This window comes from Somniosus microcephalus, chromosome 9 (assembly GCF_052327205.1).
Source record: "Somniosus microcephalus isolate GS21.2 chromosome 9, FLI_Smic_1.0, whole genome shotgun sequence".
Classification (NCBI taxonomy): domain Eukaryota; kingdom Metazoa; phylum Chordata; class Chondrichthyes; order Squaliformes; family Somniosidae; genus Somniosus; species Somniosus microcephalus.
In genome coordinates this window covers 186,720,729-186,747,267 of record NC_140995.1, presented here as the reverse complement: position 1 = coordinate 186,747,267, position 26,539 = coordinate 186,720,729, and the positions used below count along the sequence as shown (strand labels likewise).

At 43.3% G+C, this 26,539-nt stretch overlaps 1 protein-coding gene across 1 annotated transcript in view; it reads right to left on the bottom strand.

The window, feature by feature from the left end:
* Positions 1–26,539, bottom strand: part of phip (PHIP subunit of CUL4-Ring ligase complex) — a 291,703-nt gene that overhangs the window by 227,930 nt on the left and 37,234 nt on the right. Inside the window, exon 7 of the mRNA XM_085997697.1 lies at positions 3,780–3,940. Within this exon, the coding sequence (XP_085853823.1) occupies positions 3,780–3,940 (161 nt within the window). The remainder of the gene's footprint in view (positions 1–3,779; positions 3,941–26,539) is intronic.

The following is a 26,539-nucleotide window of genomic DNA, read 5'->3' as shown; positions in this document are numbered from 1 at the left end:
AATCGGCCCCTCGAGCCTGCTCCGCCATTCAATAAGATCATGGCTGATCTGATCCTAACCGCCAATCTACTATCACAGAACCATCTCCTGAATCTAACAGAATTAGACACACGAAATAGGAGCAGGATCAGGCTACACGGCCCCTGGGCCCGCTCCGCTACCCACAGGGCCATGTCCGATCTGAACCTAGACTCATGTCCAAATTCCTGCCCGCTCCCCGTAACCCTTAATTCCCCTTACTTCTAGGAAACTGTCTATTTCTGTTTTAAATTTATTTAATGATGTAGCTTCTACAGCTTTTTGGGGCAGCATATTCCATGGACCTACCACCCTCTGAGTGAAGTAGTTCCTCCTCATCTCAGTTTTGAAAGAGCAGCCCCCTTTTCTAAGACTATGCCCCCTAGTTCTAGTTTCACCCATCATCGGGAACATCCTCACCGCATCCACCCGATCCAACCCCTTCACAATCTTATATGTTTCAATAAGATCGCCTCTCATTCTTCTGAACTCCAATGAGTAGGGTCCCAATCTACTCAACCTCTCCTCATATGTCCATCCCCTCATCCCCGGGATTAACCGAGTGAACCTTCTTTGTACTGACTCGAGAGCAAGTATGTCTTTTCTTAAGTATGGACACCAAAACTGTATGCAGTATTCCAGTTGCGGTCTCACCAATACCTTGTACAACTGAAGCAATACCTCCCTATTTTTATATTCTATCCCCCTAGCAATGAAAGCCAACATTCCATTGGCCTTCTTAATCATTTGCTGCACCTGCATACTAACCTTTTGAGTTTCGTGCACCAGGACCCCCAGATCCCTTTGTACTTCAGTACTTTCCAGTTTCTTGCCATTAAGATAATAACTTGCTCTACGATTTTTCCTGCCAAAGTGCATAACCTCGCACTTTCCAGTATTGTATTCCATCTGCCAAATCTCTGCCCACTTACTTAGCCTGTCTATGTCCCCTTGCAGGTTTTTTATGTCCTCCTCACTCACTACTTTCCCTCCCATCTTAGTATCATCTGCAAACTTTGATATGTTACACTCGGTCCCCTCCTCCAAATCGTTAATATAGATTGTAAAGAGTTGGGGACCCAGCACTGACCCCTGCGGAACACCACTAGTTACTGATTGACAGTCTGAGAATGAACCATTTATCCCAACTCTCTGCCTTCTGTTAGATAGCCAATCCTCTATCCGTGCCAGAATATTACCCCCAATCCCGTGATTTTTTATCTTAAGCAATAATCTTTTGTGTGGCACCTTGTCAAATGCCTTTTGGAAGTCTAAATACACTACGTCCACTGGTTCCCCTTTATCCACCCTATATGTTACTTCCTCAAAGAACTCCAGCAAATTTGTCAAACATGACTTCCCCTTCATAAAACCATGCTGACTTTGTCCTATTAAATTATGATTATCCAAATGTCCTGTTACTGTCTCCTTAATAATGGACTCCAAAATTTTACCTACCACAGATGTTAGGCTAACCGGTCTACTGCCCTTTTTAAATAAGGGATTTACATTAGCAGTTTTCCAGTCTGCCGGGACCTTTGCTGAGTCCAGGGAGTTTTGGAAAATTATTACCAATGCATCCACAATCCCTACCGCCACTTCCCTCAAGACCCTAGGATGTAAGCCATCAGGTCCAGGTGATTTATCCGCCTTGAGTCCCATTATTTTACCGAGTACCACTTTCTTAGTGATTTTGATCGTGTTTAGCTCCTCCCCCCCATAGCCCCCTGCTTGTCCAGTGTTGGGATATTCTTAGTGTCCTCTACTGTAAAGACTGATGCAAAATATTCATTCAGTGTTTTTGCCATCTCCATATTTCCCACCATTAATTTCCCGGTCTCATCCTCTAAGGGACCAACATTTACTTTAGCCACCCTTTTTCTTTTTATATAACTATAAAAACTCTTACTATCTGTTTTTATATTTTTTGCTAATTTACTTTCATAATCTATCTTCCCTTTCTTAATCAATCTTTTTGTTATCTTTTGCTGTCTTTTAAAGCTTTCCCAATCCTCTATCCTCCCACTAGATTTGGCTACCTTATATGCCCTTGTTTTTAGTCGAATACTATCCTTAATTTCTTTACTTAGCCACGGATGGCTGTCTTTTCTTTTACACCCTTTTCTTCTCAGTGGAATATATATTTTTTGGAAGTTGTAAAATAACTCCTTAAATGTACACCACTGATCATGTATCGTCTTACCCTTTAATCTATTTTCCCAATCCACTCTACTCAATTCCGCTCTCATACCTTCATAGTCTCCTTTATTCAAGCTTAGCACGCTTGTTTGAGATCCAACCTTCTCACCCTCTAATTGAATATGGAATTCAACCATGTTATGGTCACTCATTCCAAGGGGATCCTTTACTAGGACATTTTTAATTAATCCTGTCGCGTTACACAGGACCAGATCTAAGGTTGCTTGCCCCATGGTCGGTTCAGTTACATACTGCTCAAGAAACCCAGCCCTAATACACTCAATGAACTCATCCTCAAGGCAGCCCTGCCCAATTTGATTTGTCCAATTAATATGATAGTTAAAATCCCCCATAATTATAGATGTTCCCTTATTACAAGCCTCAACTATTTCCTGATTGATACTCCGTCCAACAGAGTTGCAACTGTTCGGAGGCCTATAGACTACACCCACTAGTGTTTTTTTCCCCTTATTATTCCTTATCTCCACCCAAACTGTTTCATTATCCTGATCTTTTGACCCAATATCATTTCTCTGTATTACAGTGGTGTGGCTACAACTCCAAGCATGGTTGAGAAAATGGGGTGTAGTGCTTTGGATAATGTGTAGTTTACGGGGGGTGGGGGGCGGGGAGGTGGAACAAGGGAAGACAACAAGGAGAGCATCGAAGAAATATAGCCTCCAAGTGATAAAGGCATGGTTTAGCATTTCACAAGGGGAGAGGTTGGGGCAAAGGGAGGCAAAGCTTTGGAGGTGAATGAAAGCAGTTTTAATAATGGGACAGATGTGGGAGATAAAACAGAGGTCAGGACCAAGCAGTACGTCGAGACTCCATGGCTTTGGCCTTAACCAGAGTTGACAGCTGGGGAGATGCAATCAAGGTTGGAGGTGGGCAGTGTTTCAGGAAACTGAAGAGAATGACTTCGGTTCTGCCAGCATTTGGCTGGATGAAGTTCATCATAAAGAATCCAAAATTAACAGAACAATGGCCACGGGTCAGGTTGGAGGTCAGGGACCAGAAGGACAACAGTACAAGTGGAGAGAGCTGGAAATCAAAGTTTGAAACTACAGCAATTATTTTTATAAGGCGCTTACTTTTAAAGTGTGAATACCTACAGAGCTCCAGATGCCATTCATTTTAGTCACGAAACCAGTACAGCAGAATAATATGGTGAAGCTCGGGCGATATCAGCCACGGGGAATCCTTCTTGTCTCTTTCCCTCGTCCCCCAAAGTATCTAGTCTGTAAAAATTTGCCTTTTGCACAAGTTTAAAATTTGCAAGGTTTGCACTGGACAACTATAGGACTCCTGTAAGAATATTAATAAATAGAACTATTGCAACTGAGAATTATAAGAAATAACTCTTGGTGTCTGATCTACAGCTGTACTGTGGGGAAGAGATCTGTATTGCGTGTTACTTTAAAGGGAAACTTTAGCCTGGGTGCCATTAAAAAAAGATTTACTTAAAGCAATATTCAACTTCAGGATCTCAACAGATGGGAAAAATGCGTAAAACATTTTCATATTCAAGAAGGTGAGGGTTAAAAAAAACAGAAACTCACAGTAAATATTCTCCTCCCTGTCCGATCAAAAGTAACACAGTAAACAGATGATAGGTGCCCCAGAATCCGCTTGTGCATCTTCATATGTACATATACAGCAGTAGGAACAAGCTGACTGAGTCGAAAGCTCCCGGTAAGTTGTCGTGCCCGAATGGTATCCACTACAAACAAGGAAAAGAAAAAGAAACAGTTTATGATCTGCGAACTATAAGAGAATATTGTTCGAAGAGAGCATGTAGTGGCAACCGTACCATCTCTGAATATTCAATGCATAATTCACAATTAGAATTAAAAATGAACCTTTTCTGTTTAGTGTTGTTACTCACGGAAAGAGTTCATGCACTGCTTTAGTAGTGTTCAATAAAATCCATTAATTCAGTTTTTTAAAAAACAGGAAATGACCACTAATTTATAATTTTTTATTCAGGATTCATTACATTATGTTCTGCATGTGTGAAGCAGGAAAGCAAAATGACTGTCATGACACACTATTTATAGTTGGCTCCAGTTAAGCATATTAAACAGAAAGCAAATTTACATTTTCAAGAAGTAAAGAAACCATTGCACCCTTTACCAAAGGGAGTGCACAGCAAATTAAAGCACAAGATTACAAGCTTAGTGTTTTAAAATCGGTTTGCGGTCCCTACTATAAAATAGAACCCCTACACTACTGACATTAGTAAACAGCTCCTTGTGTGGTCTCTACAAGAACATCGATGTTGTGATTTTTTATTTTAAATTTAAACAAAGTTATAGGAATGAAAGAATCCAGTCAGGGATCAATTCCTACTCTTCAAGCAGTCTATTAATATTCTATAGTGCTGCAATAGCAATCATTTCAGGGGCATACAGATGTACTGACGTTTCCATAGTGATGCTATCATTTCACAATTCAGTACATTAAAAATATTAATAAAAACAATGATGTACACCTCATAACTGCATCATTAGTTTGACTCACAACTACAAGACCGTTGACTTTTATCAATCTTGACTAACATGCACATTCTGGCTTCCTGTGGAGGACAAGAATTACTAGTCTCAGTTTCATTTTCTGTTGGGTAGAAAAAGAGTAAAAGGAGAGAGAGAGAAAGAGAGAGAACTAAGTGGAGTTCAAAGAGGGAAGAACAATGCAGGGAATCATGAATAAATAGCATATGTAACAACAATAGTAGAATTTGGTGGTAGTGACAGTATGCTAACAGCTGTGCACTTTCATATACTTAATGATATGGTTTTGTCTAAACATCAAAAATGCCAGTTTGATTCAGCTAAAAAATGTTTCTCCTCTAGAATGCAAAACTGTATTTTGGGAGTGCCAGTGTTAAAATTTCAACTATCTTTAGCAGTAACAAGTGGCTTTTTTATATGGATTGTTTTTTTAATTAAAGACAAACATCAAGTACAGGAAACTTTCTGGTATCCGGCACTGACGGGACCGAGCTGGTGCCGTACCATCAAAACTGCCGTAGAAACCAGCGCTAATGTTAAAACATACGGAGCTTTTGAGCTCCGTGTGAATCAACAAACCCTGTTGCTTAGCAACAGCTTCAAAACAGTCAGCCACAGCTTAAAAGCGTCTCTGTAGCTAAGCAACAGCTTCAGCTAGACCTTGCAGAGCCGGACTGGAAAAAAAAAGCAACGAGAAGTAAAAAAACTTATAGGAAACGGCTCCTGAATTTTGCCGGTAGATAGAGCTTTCCGGACATTTAACCTCCGGTTAAACGAAAGTTTCCTGTACATGTTCAACATTATACATTGTTGGTATCTTTATTTTCCCGTTTGTGGAATTTCTTATCGCTATAAAGGAATACAAATCCTGAATTTGTCAAATGTAGTGAAAAAAGAACTGCAACCATCAGTGAAAAGTAATTATTACCCTCCATCCCACCCCCACCCCCCCCACTATTTCCCCTCTTTTCTCCTCTGCCCCAGAATATCCACCACATTTACAAAATGGAAAAGAAATAATACAACCTGGGGATATTTTCATGGAAACCATTAACATTTCTCCTTTGTCTTCACTCAGAGAGATGAACTAATTAAGCAGTGGACCTTAATGTAGATATAAATGCACAGTAGCACATTTTGATCAATAAATGTGTATACGAACATACGAACAACATACGAACATACGAATTTGGAGCAGGAGTAGGCCACTCGGCCCTTCGAGCCTGCTCCGCCATTCAATAAGAATGATCCGATTACACCACATTCCCGCCTACCCCCGATAACTTTTAACCCCCTTGCTTACCAAGGATCTATCTACCTCTGCCTTAAAAATATTCAAAGACTCTACTTCCACCGCCCTCTGAGGAAGAGAGTTCCAAAGACTCACGACCCTCTGAGAAAAAAATTCTCCTCATCTCTGTCTTAAATGGGCGACCCCTTATTTTTAAACAGTGACCCCTAGTTCTAGATTCTCCCACAAGAGGAAACATCCTCTCCACATCCACCCTGTCCAGACCCCTCAGGATCTTATATGTTTCAATCAAGTCACCTCTTACTCTTCTAAACTCCAGCAGATACAAGCCTAGCCTGTCCAACCTTTCCTCATAAGACAACCCGCCCATTCCAGGTTTTAGTCTAGTAAGCCTTCTCTGAACTGCTTCCAACGCACAATGAGTCTTATTTTGAAAGTCCATTAGCAAGGGTGAAAGGGATTTGGGTGCAATTGTCGATGATTCACAAAGCTTCCAATCAGTATCATAAACAAACTTTAAAAAAAATATTAAAAACCATGGAATTATCATAATGGAAAAATTTGACATTCCACCAACATAAAATTAGTTGTTATGGGGAACAGTTGTTCAGCAGTATTTATGACTCAGTACACCATTAAAAACCCAGTTACACCTCATTAAACAAGGCTTAACTTTTTCAGAGGGTTTTAACAGTGATATCACAACGTAAAAGGGGAAGTTCTCGTCAGTTCAGTGATTTCAATGGATTGCCGGCTGCGGGGTCTTTAACAGCGCACCTTGTGGAGAAGCAGGGAATGACTGACAGCAACTTCTGGATTTCCGCATTTAACTGCGCATGTGCGGACAGCAGACGTTGCTGGCAGTTTCACAGTTGTAATGACAGCGAAAGCTGACAGTTTCACCGTCATTACAACCGCAAACTGGGATGGGCATTAAATGTTGGCCTTGCCAGCGACGCCCACATCCCAGGAACGAATTAAAAAAAAAAAAAATCCTAGACCTCTTTCTCCACTGCAGTTACAGTACTTATGTTGACAGCACCTCCCAGCCTCGCATCCCCGATAGCCTGAAGGACAAGAGCATCAACACAAAAATGCCATCACATCCACGTCACATCCTTCATCCATGCTGGGTCAAAATCCAGAAATTCCTTACGGGACACCATTATAGGAGCAACTTCATCACAATGACTGCAGCGGTTCACAGTGGCAGCCCAATGTCTTCTCATGGCAACTAGGGATGGTCTTTAAATATCGTCTTACCAGCATCGCCACATTCAGAGAACAAATATGAAAAAAGTAGACTTCAAATAATTGGAAAGGGCTTAGAGATCAACGAGGGTGATTCTGATACTTGGGGCTCTAAGTTAAGAGAGACTCACAGAGACAATCCTGTTTTCATTGGGGGGGAAACATGATCAAGTACTAAGAGTCCTGAGAGGCATAGATTATATAAATTAAAGTAAGCATACGTGTTTTTGGACTGTGAGCACAATTAGAAATCACAGTTTTAAAATTAAACAAACTCCCAGCAAGACTAGAGATTAGAATAAATTTTCACCCCACAGGATAGTGGATATGTAGAACAGACGCCCAGCAAAAACAGTTGATGCTGTGTCAATTAGTTCCTTCAAAAAAGGGTATTATAAATACTCAGCTAGACATAATAGGAAATTGAGCCCATAATCTAAGCAAACACTTCAGTACAGTGCTGAGGGGCGCACTACATTGTTGGATGTGCTGTGTTTCAGCTAAGATATTAAACTGAGATCCCATCTGGACATGCGGGTGGGTGTAAAAGATCGCATGCACTATAACGCATACAAGAACTATAGAGTAGTGATAATGGGGGACTTCAATTATCCCAATATAGATTGGGAAAATAGCAGTGTTAAAGGCAAGAGGTGAAGGGAATTCCTGAAATGTGTACAAGAGAATTTTCTTGATCAGTATGTTTCCAGCCCAACAAGGTAGGAAGCAGTTCTGAATCTGGTTCTGGGGAATGAACTGGGGCAAGTGGAGCACGTTTCAGTGTGGGAGTATTTGGGAAAACAGTGATAACAATATCATTAGGTTTAGAATAGTTATGGAAAAGGACAAGGAACAATCAAGTGTGAAAATACTCAACTAGAGGATGGAAAATTCATTGAGTTGAAAGGGGATTGGAATCAAAGATTGGCAGGTAATACAGTAAATGAGCAATGGAAGGCATTCAAAGAGGAGATACAGACTCAATATAATTCACGAGCAGGAAAGGAGGGGCGTCCAAAGCTAGAGCTCCCTGGATGACTAAAAATAGAGATTAAAATGAAACCGAAAAAGAAGGCTGATGATAAATGTCAGGCTCATAATGTAGTAGCGAACAAAGCTGAATATAAAAAGCAGAGGACTGAAAAAGGAACTAAGAAGGGCAAAGAGAATGTATGAGAATAGATTAGTGGGTAACAAAGGGAACCCAAAACTCTTTTATAAACACATACAGGAAACTTTGTGATATCCGGCACCGATGGGACCGAGCTGTTGCCGATCTATCAAAACTGCCGGACATACAAAGTTAATGTTGAAGCATACGGAGGTTTTCATCTCCGTATCTGACAACACTGTTGCTTAGCAACAGCTTCTAAACAGTCGGCTGCAGCTGCAAGCGTCTCTAGCTGAAGCTGTTGCTATAGCTACAGACCTTGCAGTGCCTGACTGGGGAAAAAAAAGCAACGAGAACTAAAAAAACTTATAGAAAACGGCTCCTGATTTTTGCCGTTAGATCGAGTATTCCGGACATATAACCTCTGGATAAACCAAAGTTTCCTGTATATAGTAAAAGGGTAGTCAAAGGAATCATGAGGCTGATTAGGAACTAAAGAGGTGATCTTGTGGATGCAGAGGGAATGGCTGAGGTACTAAATGAGTACTTTGCATCTGTCTTCACTAAAGAGGATGCTGCCAATGTCACAGTAAAGGAAGAGGTAATAGAGAAATTGGATTGGATAAAAATAGATAAAGAGGAGGTACATAAAAGGTTGGCAGCCCTTAAAATAGAAAAGTCACCCGGTCCGGATGGGATGCATCCTAGGTTGCCGAGGGATGCAAGGGTGGAGATATCGGAGGTTCTGGTCACAATCTTCCAATCCTCCTTAGATATGGGGGTGATGCCAGAGGACTGGGGGATCGCAAATATTACACCTGTTCAAAAAAAAGGGAAGCGGGATAAATCCGGCAACTACAGGCCAGTCAGCCCAATGTCAGTGGTGAGGAAACTTAGAGAGGCAATAAACCGAGACAAAATTAATCACTTGGAAAAATATGGGCTAATGACAGCTAGCATGGATTTGTTAAAGGCAAATCGTGTTTGACTAACTTGATTGAGTTCTCTGATGAAGTAATGAAGAGGGTTGAGGGTAGTGCGGTTGATGTTGTGTATATAGACTTTCAAAGGCATTTGCTAAAGTACCACATAATAGACTTGTTAGCAAAATTGAAGCCCATGGGATTAAAGGGGCAGTGGCAGCATGGATACGAAATTGACTAAGAGACAGATAGCAGAGAGTAGTGGTGAACGGTTGTTTTTCAGACTGGAGGGAAGTACACAGTGGTGTCCTCCAGGGGTCGACCTAGACTTGGGTATACAGGGAATAATTTCAAAGTTTGCAGATGACATGAAACTCAGAAATGTAGTTAAGTGAGGAGGATAGTAACAGAGTTCAAGAGGACATGGACAGACTGGTGAAATGGGCAGACACAGAGCAGAAGAAACTTAACAAAGAGAAGTGTGAATTGATTCATTTTGGTAGGTAGAATGAGGAATGGCAATATAATCTAAATGGTACAATTTTAAAGGGGGTGCAGGAACAGAGAGATCTTGGGGTATATGCACACAAACATTTCAAGGTGGCAGGACAAGTTGAGATGGCAGTTAAAAAGGCATACAGAATCCTTGGCTTTCTAAACAGAGGTATAGAGTACAAAACCAAGGAAGTTATACTAAATCTTTACAAATCACTGGTTAGGCCCCAGTTGGAGTATTGTGTCCAATTTTGGGCACCACACTTAAGGAATGATGTCAAGCCCTTAGAGAGGGTGCAGAAGAGATTCACTAGAATCATACCAAGGATGCAAGACTTCAGCTACATGGAAAGACTAGAGAAGCTGGGATTGTTCTCCTTAGAGCAAAGAAGGTTAATGGGAGGTTTAATAGAGGTGCTCAAAATCATGATGGGTTTTGATACAGTAAATAAGGAGAAACTGTTTCCAGTGGCAGGAGAGGTGGTAACCAGAGGACACAGATTTAAGGTAATTGGCAAAAAAAGAGAGACACGATGATGAGAAATTTTTTTTACACCGCGATTTGTTGTGCACTGTTATTTGGAATGCACTGCCTGAAAGGAGATTCAATAATAACTGGAATAATGCTGGAAGCAGATTCAATAATAACTTTCAAAAGGGAATTGGTAAATACTTGGGGGAAAATTTGCAGGGCTACAGAGAAAGGGCAGTGGGAGTGGGACTAATTGGATAGCTCTTTCAAAGAGCCGGCACTGGCACGGTGGGTCGAATTCTGTGTTGCATCATTCTATTTGAAGAGTAGCAGGGAGTTCTCGGTGTCCCAGCAAATAGTCATTCCTCAACCAATGCCACCAAAAGAAATTATCTGGTTATCTATCGCATTTTCTACTTGTAGGACCTTTCTGGATTGTCTGGAGAATAGATAAATACTGTGCAGCCCGGCTTGGCTACCTTTATTCATTGAGGAGTGCTTTTGCAAAATGATTGTCAGGGGGGAAGGGGGGTCAGGGTTCATGATCGGCTACATTGCATGTGATCTATGGAAGATATAGAATTGATGGACCAAATGGCCCTTTCTCATTCAATGCTTTCTTGAATTGTTAAACTCTACTCACTTTTGAGTGATACCTGGCCGAGGGCAAGGTCAAAACAGCATTGCCATTCAACCTTAGATCTCCTATTTGACAGTTCAATGCTTTAAGTCTGTAATTATTGAATAGTGTTTAAAATATGCAATGCTGCTACAAAGAGGTCATGGCTCCAATAGAGTATAACTTTACAATGGTAAGCTTACAATGGGGATTGGGCTGAAGTCTATTCCACTTCAAACTACTTTCAATTATTTGAGTTTCTGAATCCTTTGAGTTATTTATTGCGGCAGGGCATTAGAGATCAGTATTATGCATAATTTGCACAATGCGGAGTTTCTGAAAACTACAAGTGCCCAAGGGAGTGAGCCTTGGCTCGGTGGTAGCATTCAGTCTCTGCCCTCTGGAGCTCCCTCAGCATCTCCCGCTTTGGTCGTTAAAAACCAAGAGCCCCCTTTTCAACCATCCTGACACTCTTCCTCATTTATTTTTACACAAAAGATCATTACTAAGCTTCCTTCTCCCTTTTCGATCTATTCATTATGCACCATTCCCTGCCTGGGAAAGCATACAGGAAAGCTGCTCCCTGTTCAGGCAGATCTCGAAACAGTCACAGAGACATGTGGAGCAACAGCTTCAGATGACTTGCCAGCCAATTTTTCCTCCTTCCCTTTGGAAACAATGACCCTTCATCAATGTTCCCTGTAAGCTGCATGGGTGCGCGGCCACGCAGTAATCTGTGAAGGTACCACGCAGGCCGCTCGCAAGCTGTCCCCTTGAAGATACTGTGCGTGCAAGCATTGCCCTTCACTGTTCTGTGCTATTTCTCGCGATTGGTCCGCATCAGTAACTGTAGCACCCGTAAAAAAGCATGCAAGTTTGTCTGCACTACTACATCGCATTGAAGGATGCCCAATGGAAATTGACACAGCCTAAGAAAATGTCTGACGCATGATGAAATGTCTTTCAATGAGAGATGAGAACATTCAAATTTTATATTTAAAATACCACAGTGTTAACTCATAGTTTCATGACAAACAGAAGACAGAACTTGCATTTATATAGTGCCTCATCACACCTCAGGTATCCCAAAAAAGCTTTGCATCTAATTAATTATTTTTGAAGTGCTGTTTTAGACAAATGCAGCAACATTGTACACAGCAAGATTCCATGATCAGCAAATGACATGACTGATCAGCTAAATGTTTTTTTAGTTGTTGGTTCTGGGGGGGGGGTCGTGATGTTGGCAGGACACCGGGAGCAGGGAGACGGGGCCTCAGTTTCAACAACTCATCCAAAAGATGGTACCTCCGACAATGTAGCACTCTGTCAGTATTGCACTGGAGTGTCAGTGTACATATGGGCAACTAGAAGACTTATAACCTTAATACTCAAATGTATTTCCTTGGCCTTAATAAAAACTAAGTAAATCTGAATTGCAGTTTAAAAAGTTTGTGCAGTGCAGTCCAGTTTACATTTTAAAATAAAACAGTCAATAGTTGCACAGTTAATCTGGTTTTAAGATAAATCAAGTGACACTGATCTACTGACAATAATGGTTCAATGCAAAATGGAGTTTGAACATTCTGTAACCAGTTCCTATTAGGTGTGAGTTCACAGCACAGAGCTGTCCCTAAAATCACTCAGAGAAGCCATCAGGATAGCTGCTGTGGGAAATGCAAATATCAGACTGATGCAGTAGAGGGTGCTGTTCTGAAGTCAGGGTTATGGCACACTGTTGAGCACAGAGAACTTTACTCTGTATCCTGTATTTGCTACATCTGACCTGAAGGTAAGTAATATTGGGTGCTTAGAACGAGAAAGCATTTCATTCTGCAGCACTAACATCCCTTACATGGATGAGTAGAGAAACTTATCAAAAAAACTTAGTGGCCTAGAAATTGGGTTGGGGCGCCAAAGTGGCGCAAAAGTCGCCTGAGCGCAGGATTTAGCGCAGCAATCGGAGTGATACCGATCGCCAGAAATTCAGTTTCAGTGCCCCTCGAGGGAGACGGGGCGAGGCTCGAGGCGCTCCACGTCCCTCTTAGGGCGCTGAAACTGATTATTGCAGCGCAACGTGCCGCAGCGCCACATGCTGCGGCACGGCACGCTGCGGTACTGCAGGCCTTCCTCCCACTGTTAAGGGGGAGGTGCCTGCAACAGCGCGATCCCCGATCGCTAGTGCCGGCAAATGAGCCCGGCACCAAGGAGAAGTGCCGGGCTCTCGGGAAACAGTCGGCAATGCCGCGGGGGGGGGGGGGGGCGGGGGGTGGTTAGGAGGCCGGGGACGGAGCTGCTGGCAGGCGGCCGCCGAAAAAGCGGCCGCCCCGCACCTCCACCTTAACTTGTGCCGCTGCCGGCACAGTAAGGCCCCGTGAACCGGGCGCGGATAGCGAGCGGCGCAACTGCGGCGTTCGCTACCAAATATCGTGAACGGGGCACGAATGGGGCGCTGCGCACACCGATGACATCATCGGTGGCGGCGCAGTGCAAATGCCTAACGCCACCATTAGCGCCCCTACTGAATATCGCCGGAGACGCAGCCAGTGGCGCTACAGCCACTGACTGCCTCTTTAGGCGCTAACAGGTGGCGCTACTCACCCAATTTCTCCCCCAGTGTGTTTAAAGCTTCTATTCCGTGTGTGCTGCCTCCCACAACCAGCTTCAAATCGAGTTCACCTTGCAACTATTAATGGCAGATTTTTAAAAGGAAAACTGAACTGCATTGTAGATTAAAAATCAAAATCCTTCAAGTTATTTAAGGCTAATATTTAATATTACACTACCTTAATAACACACACACACCTTTTCAGCTCCCACAAAATTTAATTTTAATATGGTGTCGACATTTGCTTAAAGAGATTGTCATCTCATCAAGAATTTTGTCCAGGCGTTCTGATTTGCTTTTGCGTGAGGAGTTTTTTTTTATTGTCTACTCTTTCCTTCTGCAGTGTCTCGACACCACACAACATCTCCAACTGAAGGGAGACAAGCAACCCACTTCCAGCCTCTGCCAGAACCAATCTACTCTTTCCTTCTGCAGTGTCTCGACACCACACAACATCTCCAACTGAAGGGAGACAAGCAACCCACTTCCAGCCTCTGCCAGAACCAATCTAATTAAAGGTTGGAAGGCATGCAAACGTAGCTTAGGATGAGTCTCCCTCCAATTTTCCCTACTTCCTCATCAGAAAGCAGCAGCCGCCTAAGGCAGTATGGCTGAGATCAGGAAATTGCCATGTAAAGAACCATGAACACAACCACATCCTAACCATCGATCACACATATTGGACCACTAAAACGATGCACCACCAGTTTAAATGTTCCTAGTTTTTGTTAAAGCTAGTATGAAAAAACATTCGAATAGAATGGGGTTTACAGTGGGTTTGCACAGTGTTTCATTTCTAGGCCTTTGGTTTAAATTTTGCTCATAATGATGGCATGCAGGACTTCTCTTTCTATTATCTGGAAGGGTTTTATGTGAAATGAATTTTGGCAGTCTTAACTCAGTTCCTGGTGCACATGAGCCCATAGCTTGCACAAATAGCGCCTTGTGAATAACCTTGGCAAAAGGAAGCTAGGTTGGCAAATGGGAAAATTCACACTTCATGCAGGGTGCTATTGAGGTTGAAGTTAAGGCACATTGTGCAGCAGAGTAGAATGAGATTTACTCTGCCTATAATCCATACTGTACATGGGAGTGCCTGATACAAATCAAAGTAGGGTTAACTAAAAAGGTCCCTTCCCTCGCAGGCATCCCTCAGTTTGATCAGAAAACATGCACAAAAATTCACCAAAGAAAAACACATTTGTAGCACCAAAAACAGTCTGCGGCATGCTGACATAATTGCATCCTAGTGCCCTCCTTGGTGTATCAGTAGCATAAAGGATGAAAACACCCCCCACCCCCATTAGCTCAAAAGCAAAATACTGCGGATGCTGGAAATCTGAAATAGTAACTGTTCATCTTCCCTGAAATGGGCTGTCCCGGTACAATGCCCCATGTAGCCTAGTAGTCATCACTGGTACAATACCACTGAAAACAGAGAATTTGGAATTTCCCAAATAAGGTACACCTATGTGCATTTATTTTAAATTAGCTATGATATGCTACATCTAATTCAACTTGAATGTTCATGATCAGTACCCACTTATTTCTAAAAGTTAGAACCATATGGGACATTATATGTAAAAAGAGTTATAATAATATGAAAATCATTGATTCTTTCCATCACGACCCAAAATAAAACTGGCCTGAATTCCCCATTTTCAGTGACGCGGAATACTTGAAGGATTAATAAACAGGATGCCTACATTAAAAAAGCTGCACAGTCTAAATAACCAGCTGTCTGACCATAGCATTTTGTACCATTGTTCTACAGGCGCTCATTACATGAGTGTTTGATGTTATTCTGTGGATTAACAGCACTTTAAATAATTCCTACCATCACTGCTGAAATAACTAAGATGGAATTTTTTTTTTTGCTTCTAAAGGAATTAGAACCCCAAACTACAAACATGTGCAGCTTTGTTCTGTAATGGTAGTTAAACTTACAAAATCCTTACGAATATTTCAAAACACAGAAAACAATTACACGCACATGTTTAAACAACTTGTTATTTACCACAAATCCCCAGTGGACTGATTTCGAAGACAAGCGCTTACTGCCTGCAAAAAGAGAAAGGATCATTTGGCCCTTCGTGCTTGTTCCATTTAATGGGCTGGTGAGGTGTCCAGCCAACCTGTTGTTACCCTAAATCTCCACCATTAGCTTCAATCCCATCTACAAGCTTAAACTCTCCCTCCTGCAACAAAGCACTTGAGGGAATCTATAAATTCTTTTCAAATTAACATGTTCAATGTGTAAATCTATAAATGTATTAAATTTGTTATACACGTTGTGCACTAGCATCACCACTGTCTGTCTGTCTCCCTGTTACACACACAGTCACCCCAAAAGCTAAATGATTCTAACATTGGATGGAGCTTCATCAGCTCTGGAAGTTGCAGATCCTCATACCTAAACATAAAGCAACACTATTCAGACAGCCTCACAGCTCCAGGACACTGCCTAAACTTCTGCCTAGCCAACAGCAAGTTTGGAACAACTACTTACTGTTGTCTTCTTACATTGCTTCAGTTCACACCCTTTCAATGTTTAAATAAACAATTCAGGAAACTTTTCTGTGTATTTTTCTCTAAGAAATCAATTCTGCAGGCTGTTCCTGCCACTTCCCCTGCCATCTCCAGCAGCACATTTGCGCCACTCGTTAGCGCATCAAGGGGGTGCAAATCCCCAAGCGCCCAGGCGCGGTGCCACTAATGCCTCGCGCAAAATTCAGCGGGAGATTAGCGGCGGCGGTACCCGGTAGTGCCCCGTGGTGCTGTGCCGCCGGCGATGACATCATCGCCATGCGCAGCGTCCTGCTTGCAAACTTGGGTTGCGCCCCCTACCTATCGCCAGACGATATGTCCGACAGAGTCAGGGTGGAGTTTTTGCAGCCGCGGCGACACTACATAAAGGGCAGGTGTCGGGCGGCCATTTTTTTGGGCCGACTGCCAGCACCTGCTCCCTTCCCCTTTTTTCTTCAGGGTGCCGGCCGCGATCGCTTAGCCCGGCACTCCTCGAGTGCTGGGCTGTTTTCATGGCACTCCGCTCCCCGGTGGTCCAGTAGGGCCCCGGTGCACACAGCACTAGGCCCCTCCCTTTTAATCAGGGGAGGGAGGCCTACAGTACCGCGGCGCTATGTGCCGACGCGCGTGGCACTGCTGCACATAGCACTGCGATATTCAGCTGTAGCGCCCCAAGGAGGTGGAGCGCTATGCTCCACCTCCTACTTGGGGCGCTACAACTGAATTTCTGGCGATGGGGCGCTAATGTTTTTCGGGGTGCCCTGGCAACATTAGCGCCCCAAAAGGGGCGAAACCAAATTTTTCCCCCATAGAATTTAAGCAGACACAGGCCATTCAGCCCAACTGGTCTATGCTGGTGTTTATGCTCCACACGAGCCTTCTCTCACCCTACTTCATCTCACCCTAACAACATATCCTTCTAATCCTTTCTCCCTCATGTACTTTACCTAGCTTCCCCTTAAATTCATCTATGCTATTCACCTCAACCACTCTATGTGGTAGTGAGTTCTACATTCTCGGTACTCTCTGAGTGAAGAAGTTTCTCTTGAATTCCTTCTTGGATTTATTAGTGACTATCTTATATTTATGGCCCTAGTTATGGACTCCCCCACAAGTGGAATCATCTCGTCTACGTGTCCCTATCAAAACCCCTCATAATTTTAGAGACTTCCAACAGGTCACCCCTCGGCCTTCTATTTTCTAAAGGAAAGAGCCCCAGCCTGTTCAGTCCTTCCTGATAGTTATACCGTCTCAGTTCTGTTATCATCCTTGTAAATCTTTTTCGCAGTCTCCAGTGCTTCTGTATCCTTTTTGCAATATAGAGAACTGTGCACAGTACTCAAAGTGTGGCCTAGCCAAGATTCTATACAGGTTTAACATAACTTATCTGCTTTTGAATTCTATTCCTCCAGAAATGAACCTCAATGCTTTGTTTGCATTTTTATGGCATTGTTAACTTACGTTGCTACTTTTAATGATTTGTGAATCTGTACCCCATCACTAATGCAGAGATATACACACCATTCAAAATCCTTTTTTAATGCTTTTTTTCAGTGCATTTTCAATGTATTTCTCAACGCTACATTGGGTGGTCAGCTATTCATTCATTCATGGGAAATACAGCTGTTCATTACAGCAAGGTTCAAATTCTCCTTTTAATTTCAGATACCTTAATTTTATTGACAAGCTTCCTTTGCAGCACCTTCTCAAATACCTTTTGAAAATCCATATACACAACATCCACTACATTTCCCCCATAAAGACACTGCATTATTTCCTCAAAGAACTAGAAGATTACAGCACAAAAGAAAACCATGGTGCCAGCTCTTTGGTAGAGCAATCCAACACTAATCCCACTTCCCTGCTTTCTCCCCATATCCCTGTATCTCCCTGCTTTAAATATTTATCTAATTTTCTGCTAAGGATGCAATGGTCTCTGCCTTAACCACTCCCTGTGGCAAAGCATTCCATACTCCAACAGCTTTCTGTGAAAAGAAAATTCTCCTAATCACGCTGCTCACTGTCTTAGTGGCCCTTCATTATCAATTAGGAACTTAGGAATGGGAGTAGGCCACTCAGCCCCTCCAGCCTGTTCTGCCATTCAATTAGATCATGACTGATCTGTATCTTTACTCCATTTACCCAACTTGGTTCCTTATCCCTTAATACCCTTGCCTAACAAAAATCTATTAATATAAGTTTTGAAATTTCCAATTGACCTAGCTTCAACAGCTTTTTGGGGGAGTGAGATCCAGACTTCCACTACCCGTTGTGTGAAGTGCTTCCTGACATCACCCTTGAACAGCTTAGTTCTAATTCTAACATTATGCCCCCTTGTTCTGCACTCCACCAGAGGAAATAGTTTCTCTCTATCTACCCTACATTTAATCATCTTAAAACACCTCAATTAGATCACCCCTTAATCTTCTATACTCCAGGCAATACAAGCCTAGTCTATGCAACCTTTCCTTATAGTTTAACCCTTTTAGCCCCAGCATCATTCTGGTGAATCTGTGCTGCACCCCGTCTAAAACCAATTTATCCTCCCGGTGATACTGTGCTCAGAACTGAATATAGTACCCCAGATGTGGTCTAACCAGAGCTTTATATAACTGTAGCATAACTTCCCAATATCTCAAATCTCTTCCCAGAATTAATTTCCCACCTCTCGCATCATTCTGGTGAATCAACGCTCGCTATGGCTTTAATGTCCTTTAATATGGCATCCAAAATTGCACAGTAATCTTAACTATAGTCTAACCAATATTTTGTATAAATGAATTATTAATTATTTGCTCTTGTACTCTATGTCCCTATTTTATAAAACCTAGAATGCTGTTGGCCTTTTTTATGGCTTTATCTACCTGAACTTGGTTGGTGAGTATTTCTCTCTTTTCATTACAAGCTTGAATTCTGTGGTGTTAAATTTCTAGGGGTTCTGTTGTGGTGAGGACAGTTGGTAAATAAAGCGCCCTAGAGTATACCTGTAACTGGGGTATTGAATAAATTTTTAGATTAATTAAAGGAGTAAGTCATGGCAGGAGAGCTCACACCCGTGTTCTGCTCCTCCTGCTCTATGTGGGAAATCAGGGACGCTGCCAGTGTCCCTGGCGACCATGTGTGCGGGAAATGCATCCAGCTGCAGCTACTTGTAGACCGCATTGTGGCACTCGAGCTGCGGGTGGATGAATTTTGGAGCATACGCGATGCTGAGAGGCTCGTGGATAGCACGTTTAGCGAGTTGTTCACGCCTCAGGGTAGGGCAGCACAGGGGGTGACCATCAGGCGGAGCAACAAAGGCAGGCAGGTAGTGCAGGGAACCCCTGCGGACATCCCCCTTTCAAACAAGTATACCGCTTTGGATACTGTTGAGGGGGATGACTCACCAGGGGAAGGCAGCAGCAGCCAACTTCCTGGCACTGGCGGTGCTCCTGCTGCCCAGGAAGGGGGGAAAAAGAGTGGGAGAGCAATAGTGGTAGGGGATTCTATAGTAAGGGGAACAGATAGGCGTTTCTGTGGCCGTAGACGTGAATCCAGGATGGTTTGTTGCCTCCCTGGTGCCAGGGTCAAGGATGTCACTGAGCGGCTGCAGGGCATTCTGGAGGGGGAGGGTGAACAGCCAGTGGTCGTGGTCCACATTGGTACCAACGACATAGGTAAAAAGAGGGATGAGGTCCTGCAGCAAGAATTTAGGGAGCTAGGTGAAGGATTAAAGAGCAGGACCTCAAGGGTTGTAATCTCTGGATTACTCCCGGTGCCACGTGCTAGTAAGTATAGGAATAGGAAGATAGAACAGATGAATGCGTGGCTAAAGGGATGGTGCAGGGGGGAGGGCTTTAGTTTCCTGGATCACTGGGTCTGCTTCTGGGAAAGGTGGGACTTGTACAAGTCGGACGGTTTACACCTGAACCAGAGGGGAACCAATATCCTTGCGGGGAGGTTTGCTAGCACTGCTGGGGGGGGTTTAAACTAACTTGGCAGGGGGATGGGGTACAGAGTGGAGCTATAGTAGGGGGTGATTTACAGCCAAATACAGAGGGAAAAACAAGTCAGCTGGGAAGGCAAAGCAAATATGTGAAGGCAAAAGAGAATATGGCAGGGCTGGAAGGCATTTATTTTAATGCAAGGAGTCTTGCAAATAAGGTGGATGAACTGAAGTTGTTGTTGAACACATGGGAGTACGATATTGTTGCTATCACGGAGACATGGTTGAGGGAGGGTCAGGACTGGCAGCTCAATATTCCGGGGTATAGAATCTTCAGGCGAGACAGAGGGGGGTGTAAAAGGGGAGGGGGTGTTGCAATATTAATTAAGGAGTCAATTACTGCTGTAAGGAGGGATGATATATTAGCGGGTTCCTCTAATGAGGCCATATGGGTAGAACTTAAAAACAAAAAGGGGGCAAGCACTTTGCTGGGAGTGTACTATAGGCCCCCAAACAGTCAGGGGGAGATAGAGGAACAGATATGTAGGCAAATCTCAGAAAAGTGCGAAAATAATAGGGTAATAATAGTGGGGGATTTCAACTTCCCCAATATAAATTGGGATAGTCAGAGTGTGAAAGGCTTAGAGGGTGCAGAATTCTTAAAGTGCATCCAGGAGAGCTTTTTGAGCCAACATGTAGAAAGTCCTACAAGAGAGGGGGCGGTACTGGACCTAATTCTGGGGAATGTAGCCGGGCAAGTGGTGGAAGTGTCAGTAGGAGAGCATTTTGGCGACAGTGACCACAATTCGGTGAGATTTAAGGTGGTCATGGAAAAAGACAAAGACGGCCCGGAAATAAGGGTTCTAAATTGGGGGAAGGCCGATTTTAATATGATAAGGCAGGATCTGGCCAAATTGGACTGGGAGCAGCTACTTATAGGAAAATCCGCATCAAAACAGTGGGAGACTTTCAGAAGGGAAATAGAGAGAGTACAACGCCAACATGTTCCTGTAAAGGTCAAGGGTGGGACCAACAAGCAAAGGGAACCTTGGATGACAAGGGATATACAAAAATGCATTAGAAATAAAAGGGGGGCTTTTGGCAGTTACAAAAGACTAAAGACGGAAGAAGCCCTAGAGGAGTATAAAAAATGCAGGGGCATACTTAAAAAAGAAATTAGGAGGGCGAGGAGGGGCCATGAAATAACACTGGCGAGCAAAATAAAGGAAAATCCTAAGATGTTTTATAAGTATATTAAGGGCAAGAGGATAACCAGGGAAAGGGTAGGGCCCATTAGGGACCAAAGTGGCAATCTGTGTGTAGAGCCAGATGATGTAGGCGGGGTTTTAAATGAATTTTTTGCATCTGTGTTCACTATGGAGAAAGACGATGCAGACATAGAAATCGGGCAAGGGGGCTGTGACATACTTGAACATATTAGCATCGAGAGGGAGGAGGTGCTAGCGGTTTTAGCAGGCCAAAAAGTGGATAAATCCCCAGGCCCAGACGAGATGTATCCCAGGCTGCTGTGGGAGGCAAAGGAGGAGATTGCAGGGGCTCTGACACAAATTTTCAGAACCTCTCTGGCCACAGGGGATGTACCAGAGGACTGGAGAACAGCTAACGTAGTACCATTATTCAAGAAGGGTAGCAGGGATAAACCAGGGAATTACAGGCCAGTGAGCCTAACATCTGTGGTAGGGAAATTATTGGAAAAAATTCTGAGGGACAAAATTAGTCTCCACTTGGAGAGGCAAGGATTAATCGGGGATAGTCAGCATGGCTTTGTCAAGGGTAAATCATGTCTGACAAATCTGATTGAATTTTTCGAGGGGGTGACTAGGGGGGTGGATGAGGGAAATGCTGTGGATGTGGTTTACATGGACTTCAGTAAAGCTTTTGACAAAGTCCCGCATAGGAGACTGGTCAAGAAGGTAAGAGCCCATGGGATCCAGGGTGCCTTGGCGCGTTGGATCATAAACTGGCTGAGTGGCAGGAGGCAGAGGGTGATGGTCGAAGGTTGCTTTTGTGACTGGAAGCCTGTGTCCAGTGGGGTACCTCAGGGATCGGTGCTGGGTCCCTTGTTGTTTGTGATCTACATAAATGATTTGGATGAGAATGTAAAAGGTATGATCAGTAAGTTCGCAGATGACACGAAAATTGGTGGGGTGGTAAATTGTGAGGAGGAAAGCCTCAGGCTACAGGACGATATAAACGGGTTGGTCAGATGGGCGGAAAAGTGGCAAATGGAATTTAACCCTGAAAAGTGCGAGGTGATGCATTTTGGACGGACAAATAAGGCAAGGGAATACACAATGAGTGGTAGGACCCTAGGAAGTACAGAGGGTCAGAGGGACCTTGGTGTACATGTACATAGATCCCTGAAGGCAGCGGAACAGGTAGATAAGGTGGTTAAAAAGGCATATGGGATACTTGCCTTCATTAGCCGAGGCATAGAATATAAGAGCAGGGAGGTTATGATGGAGCTGTACAAAACGCTGGTGAGGCCACAGCTGGAGTACTGTGTGCAGTTCTGGTCGCCTCACTATAGGAAGGATGTGATTGCTTTGGAGAGGGTGCAGAGAAGATTCACCAGGATGTTACCTGGGATGGAGCGCCTCAGCTATGAAGAGAGGCTGGACAGGCTGGGGTTGTTTTCCTTGGAGCAAAGAAGGCTGAGGGGGGACCTGATTGAGGTGTACAAAATGATGAGGGGCATAGATAGGGTAGACAAAGAGGAACTTTTCCCCTTAGTAGGGGGGTCAATAACAAGGGGGCATAGATTCAGGGTAAGGGGCAGGAGATTTAGAGGGGATTTGAGGAGGAACTTTTTCACCCAGAGGGTGGTTGGAATGTGGAACTCAATGCCTGAAAGGGTGGTAGAGGCAGGAACCCTCACAACATTCAAGAAGCATTTGGATGAGCACTTGAAATGCCATTGCATACAAGGCTATGGACCAAATGCTGGAAAATGGGATTAGACTGGACAGGGATGGATGGGCGGCGCAGACACGATGGGCCGAAGGGCCTCTTTCTGTGCTGTAAAACTCTATGACTCTATGACTCTAACTTTCAAGGAATTGTGTACTTGAATCTCTAGGTCTCTAATGCATCCACATTGTTCAGCATTTTCTATCGGTTTATACTCCCATTCCTACATACGCCGTTATATTTGTCACACCCAATCCATGGCTGTCCTTAATTAACCCATGTCTCTCCAGGCAAGTGTTAATTGCCTCTAGAAGCTTACCTAGCTAAATAGTATTGTACGTTTGCTGCCTGTAGAGATCATATGTGAAAATCAGTTTGGGCAGCCTTAATCCAGTTTATGGTGGACATTGGCCTACAGCACAAAATTGCCACTAATTTGGCATTAATTGGCTTCGTCACTAAGATATGTTTAAGAATGGTGGGTGGAAAATGGAAAAATGACACACTGGTGTAGTAGGGAGTGCTCTTTTGAGATTAGGGCAGAGTAGAGGGAGTTTTGCTCTGCATCTGCTCTGCTACACCGGATATAGGAGTGCTCAATGATGAAACAGGGTGCCTGAAATGGGAAAATGTTCCATTACCAGTGCTGACATGCTTTATCTTGAATAACAGGAAAAAACATGGTTCTAATGAAGGATTCTACCCAGAAGATTAACCAATCTTTCACTATTAGATGCTATCAACTTGCTGTGAATTCCCAATATTTTCTGGTTTTCCTTTCAAAGCTATGCTGGCTAGACAACTGAGTGTAGTATCATTAGTGCTTTTATTGAGAGTCAATAAAACATCCTTGGGCATATACACCATGCCAAGCAATTGTAGCGTAGGTGCCTGAAGCCATTATCTGTGCCACGCCAAAACATCCTTGGACCCTCTGCACGGCAAGCCTAGTTGAATCATCATCATAGCTCCGCCCTCCCCTATAAAAAAAACAATGATGATGTCCAATGTGCTGCATTAATGCTGCTTTGATCACCACTGCCAGTTAGACTAATCCAGAATCGTACTGGTGGCCTGGTAGTGGTGTACTTTGTATTGAAGGAAGACGAATACAAAATATCCGAGAAACTTCAACAAGTTGGAAAAGGCATTGGCTTAGTAAGTGTTAAACTAACTTAATGCCAATTATATTTAGCAGAATAAACACATAGAAGATAGGAGCAGGAGTAGGCCATTCGGCCCCTCGAGCCTGCTCCGCCATTCAATGAGATCATGGCTGATCATCCAAACTCAGTACCAAATCCCTGCTTTCTCCCCATATCCCTTGATCCCTTTAGCCTTAAGAAATATGTCTAACTCCTTCTTGAATATATTTAATGAATTGGTCTCAACTGCCTTCTGTGGTAGAGAATTCGACATGTTCACCACTCTCTGGGTGAAGAAATTCCTCCTCATCTCAGTCCTAAATGGCTTACACCTTATCTTTAGACTGTGACCCCTGGTTCTGGACTCCCCCGCCATCAGGAACAGCCTTCCTACATCTAGTCTGTCTAGTCCTGTTAGAATTTTATAAGTTTCAATGAGATCCCCTCATTCTTCTAAATTTCAGCGAGTATAAGCCCAATCGACCCAATCTCTCCTCATACGTCATTCCTGCCATCCCAGGTATCAGTCTGGTGAATCTTCACTGCACTCTCTCCATGGCAAGAACATCCTTCCTCAGACAAGGCGACCAAAACTGCACACAATACTCAAGGTGTGGTCTCACCAAGGGCCTGTACAACTGCAGCAAGACATCCTTGTTCCTGTACTCAAATCCTCTCGCTACGAAGGCCAACATACCATTTGCCTTCTTAACCGCCTGCTGCACCTGCATGCTTACCTTCAGCGACTGGTGCACAAGGACACCCAGGTCTCATTGGACTTCCCCTTCTCCCAATCTATTGCCTTTCAGATAATAATCTGCCTTCCTGTTTTTGCCACCAAAGTGGATAACCTCGCATTTATCCACATTATACTGCAACTATCATACATCTGCCCAATCACCCAACCTGTCCAAATCATACTGGAGTTTCTCGGCATCCTCCTCACAACACACACGCCCACCCAGCTTTGTGTCGTCTGCAAACTTGGAGATATTACATCTAGTTCCCTCGTCTAGATCATTAATATATATTGTGAATAGCTGGGGTCCTAGCACCGATCCCTGCTGTACCCCACTAGTCACTGCCTGCCACTCGGAAAAAGAGCCGTTTATTCCAACTCTTTGCTTCCTGTCTGCCAGCCAGTTCTCTATCCAAATCAATACCTTGCCCCCAATCCCATGTGCTTTAACTTTACATGCTAATCTCTTATGCGGGACCTTATCGAAAGCCTTCTGAAAGTCCAAATACATCACATCCACTGGTTCTCCCTTATCTATTCTACCAGTTACATCCTCAAAAAATTCCAGTAGATTAGTCAAGCACAATTTACCCTTTGTAAATCCATGTTGACTTTGTCCGATCCTGTCATGTTTTCCAAGTGCTCTGCTATTACATCTTTTATAATGGACTCTACCATTTTCCCCACTACCAATGTCAGGCTTACTATAATTCCCTGTTTTCTCTCTACCACCTTTTTTGAATATTGGGGTAACATTAGCTACTCTCCAATCCATGGGAACTGTTCCAGAATCTATAGAATTTTGGAAGATGACCAGCAATGCATCTACTATTTCTCGGGCCACTTCCTTAAGTACCCTAGGATGTAGATTATCAGGCCCTGTGGATTTATCGGTCTTCAATCCCATCAATTTCCTTAACACCATTTCCCTACAAATACTGATTTCATTCAGTTCCTCCCTCTCATTAGACCCTATGTTCCCCGACATCTCTGGGAGGTTATTTGTGTCCTCCTTTGTGAAAGCAGAACCAAAGTATGTATTTAATTGGTCACCCATTTCTTTGTCCCCCATTATAAATTCCCCTGATTCTGACTGCAAGGGACCTACACTTGACTTCACCAATCTTTTTCTCTTCACATATCTATAGAAGCTTTTACAGTCAGTTTTTATGGTTTACAAACTGAGACGTGTATGTGCAGATAGCAGAGCAGGTCGAACACCTTTTAGTTGAAGAGGCTGGCCAACCCGAAGCAGAATCTTTACCCTTTGCAAATATCAAGGTCTATGATAACTTCTTAAAAGTCAGCTATACTTGTTTACGGTTGATGGTTTATTCACCCTATCTGGGAACACAGGATTTGAAATGAGTTGGTAGTAGGTCTCCAGGTATCTCCTGGCCAGTCTTTCTGATTGGACTCTTGCAGTTCACAGCAGATCCTCAGTCATCCAGCTCTTTAATCACTTATGCTTTAACAATGAACATTTAACTTTGGATAAACATCAAATAATAAATTTAATACAACATGGTATCCTCGCTGGGGATTTCCGCAAATTCTTAGATTTTTAGCCATTAGCTTTAAGGGATCAATATATTGGCCATTGGCTATGCTGCTTCCAAATCTCCACTGTCCTCACTGTGGTGTGTTCTACAGCAAATTTTAGATGAAATTCGTCACCGGAGGATCGGGGTGCACAATGGTCTAACTCATGTCGTTCATGGCCAAATGTGCTGTTGCAACAAATTCCAGGCCATTATCTTGCATTTATCTTCATTTAAAACAAATCAGTGTCAAGCCTCAGTAAGGTTTGCTATC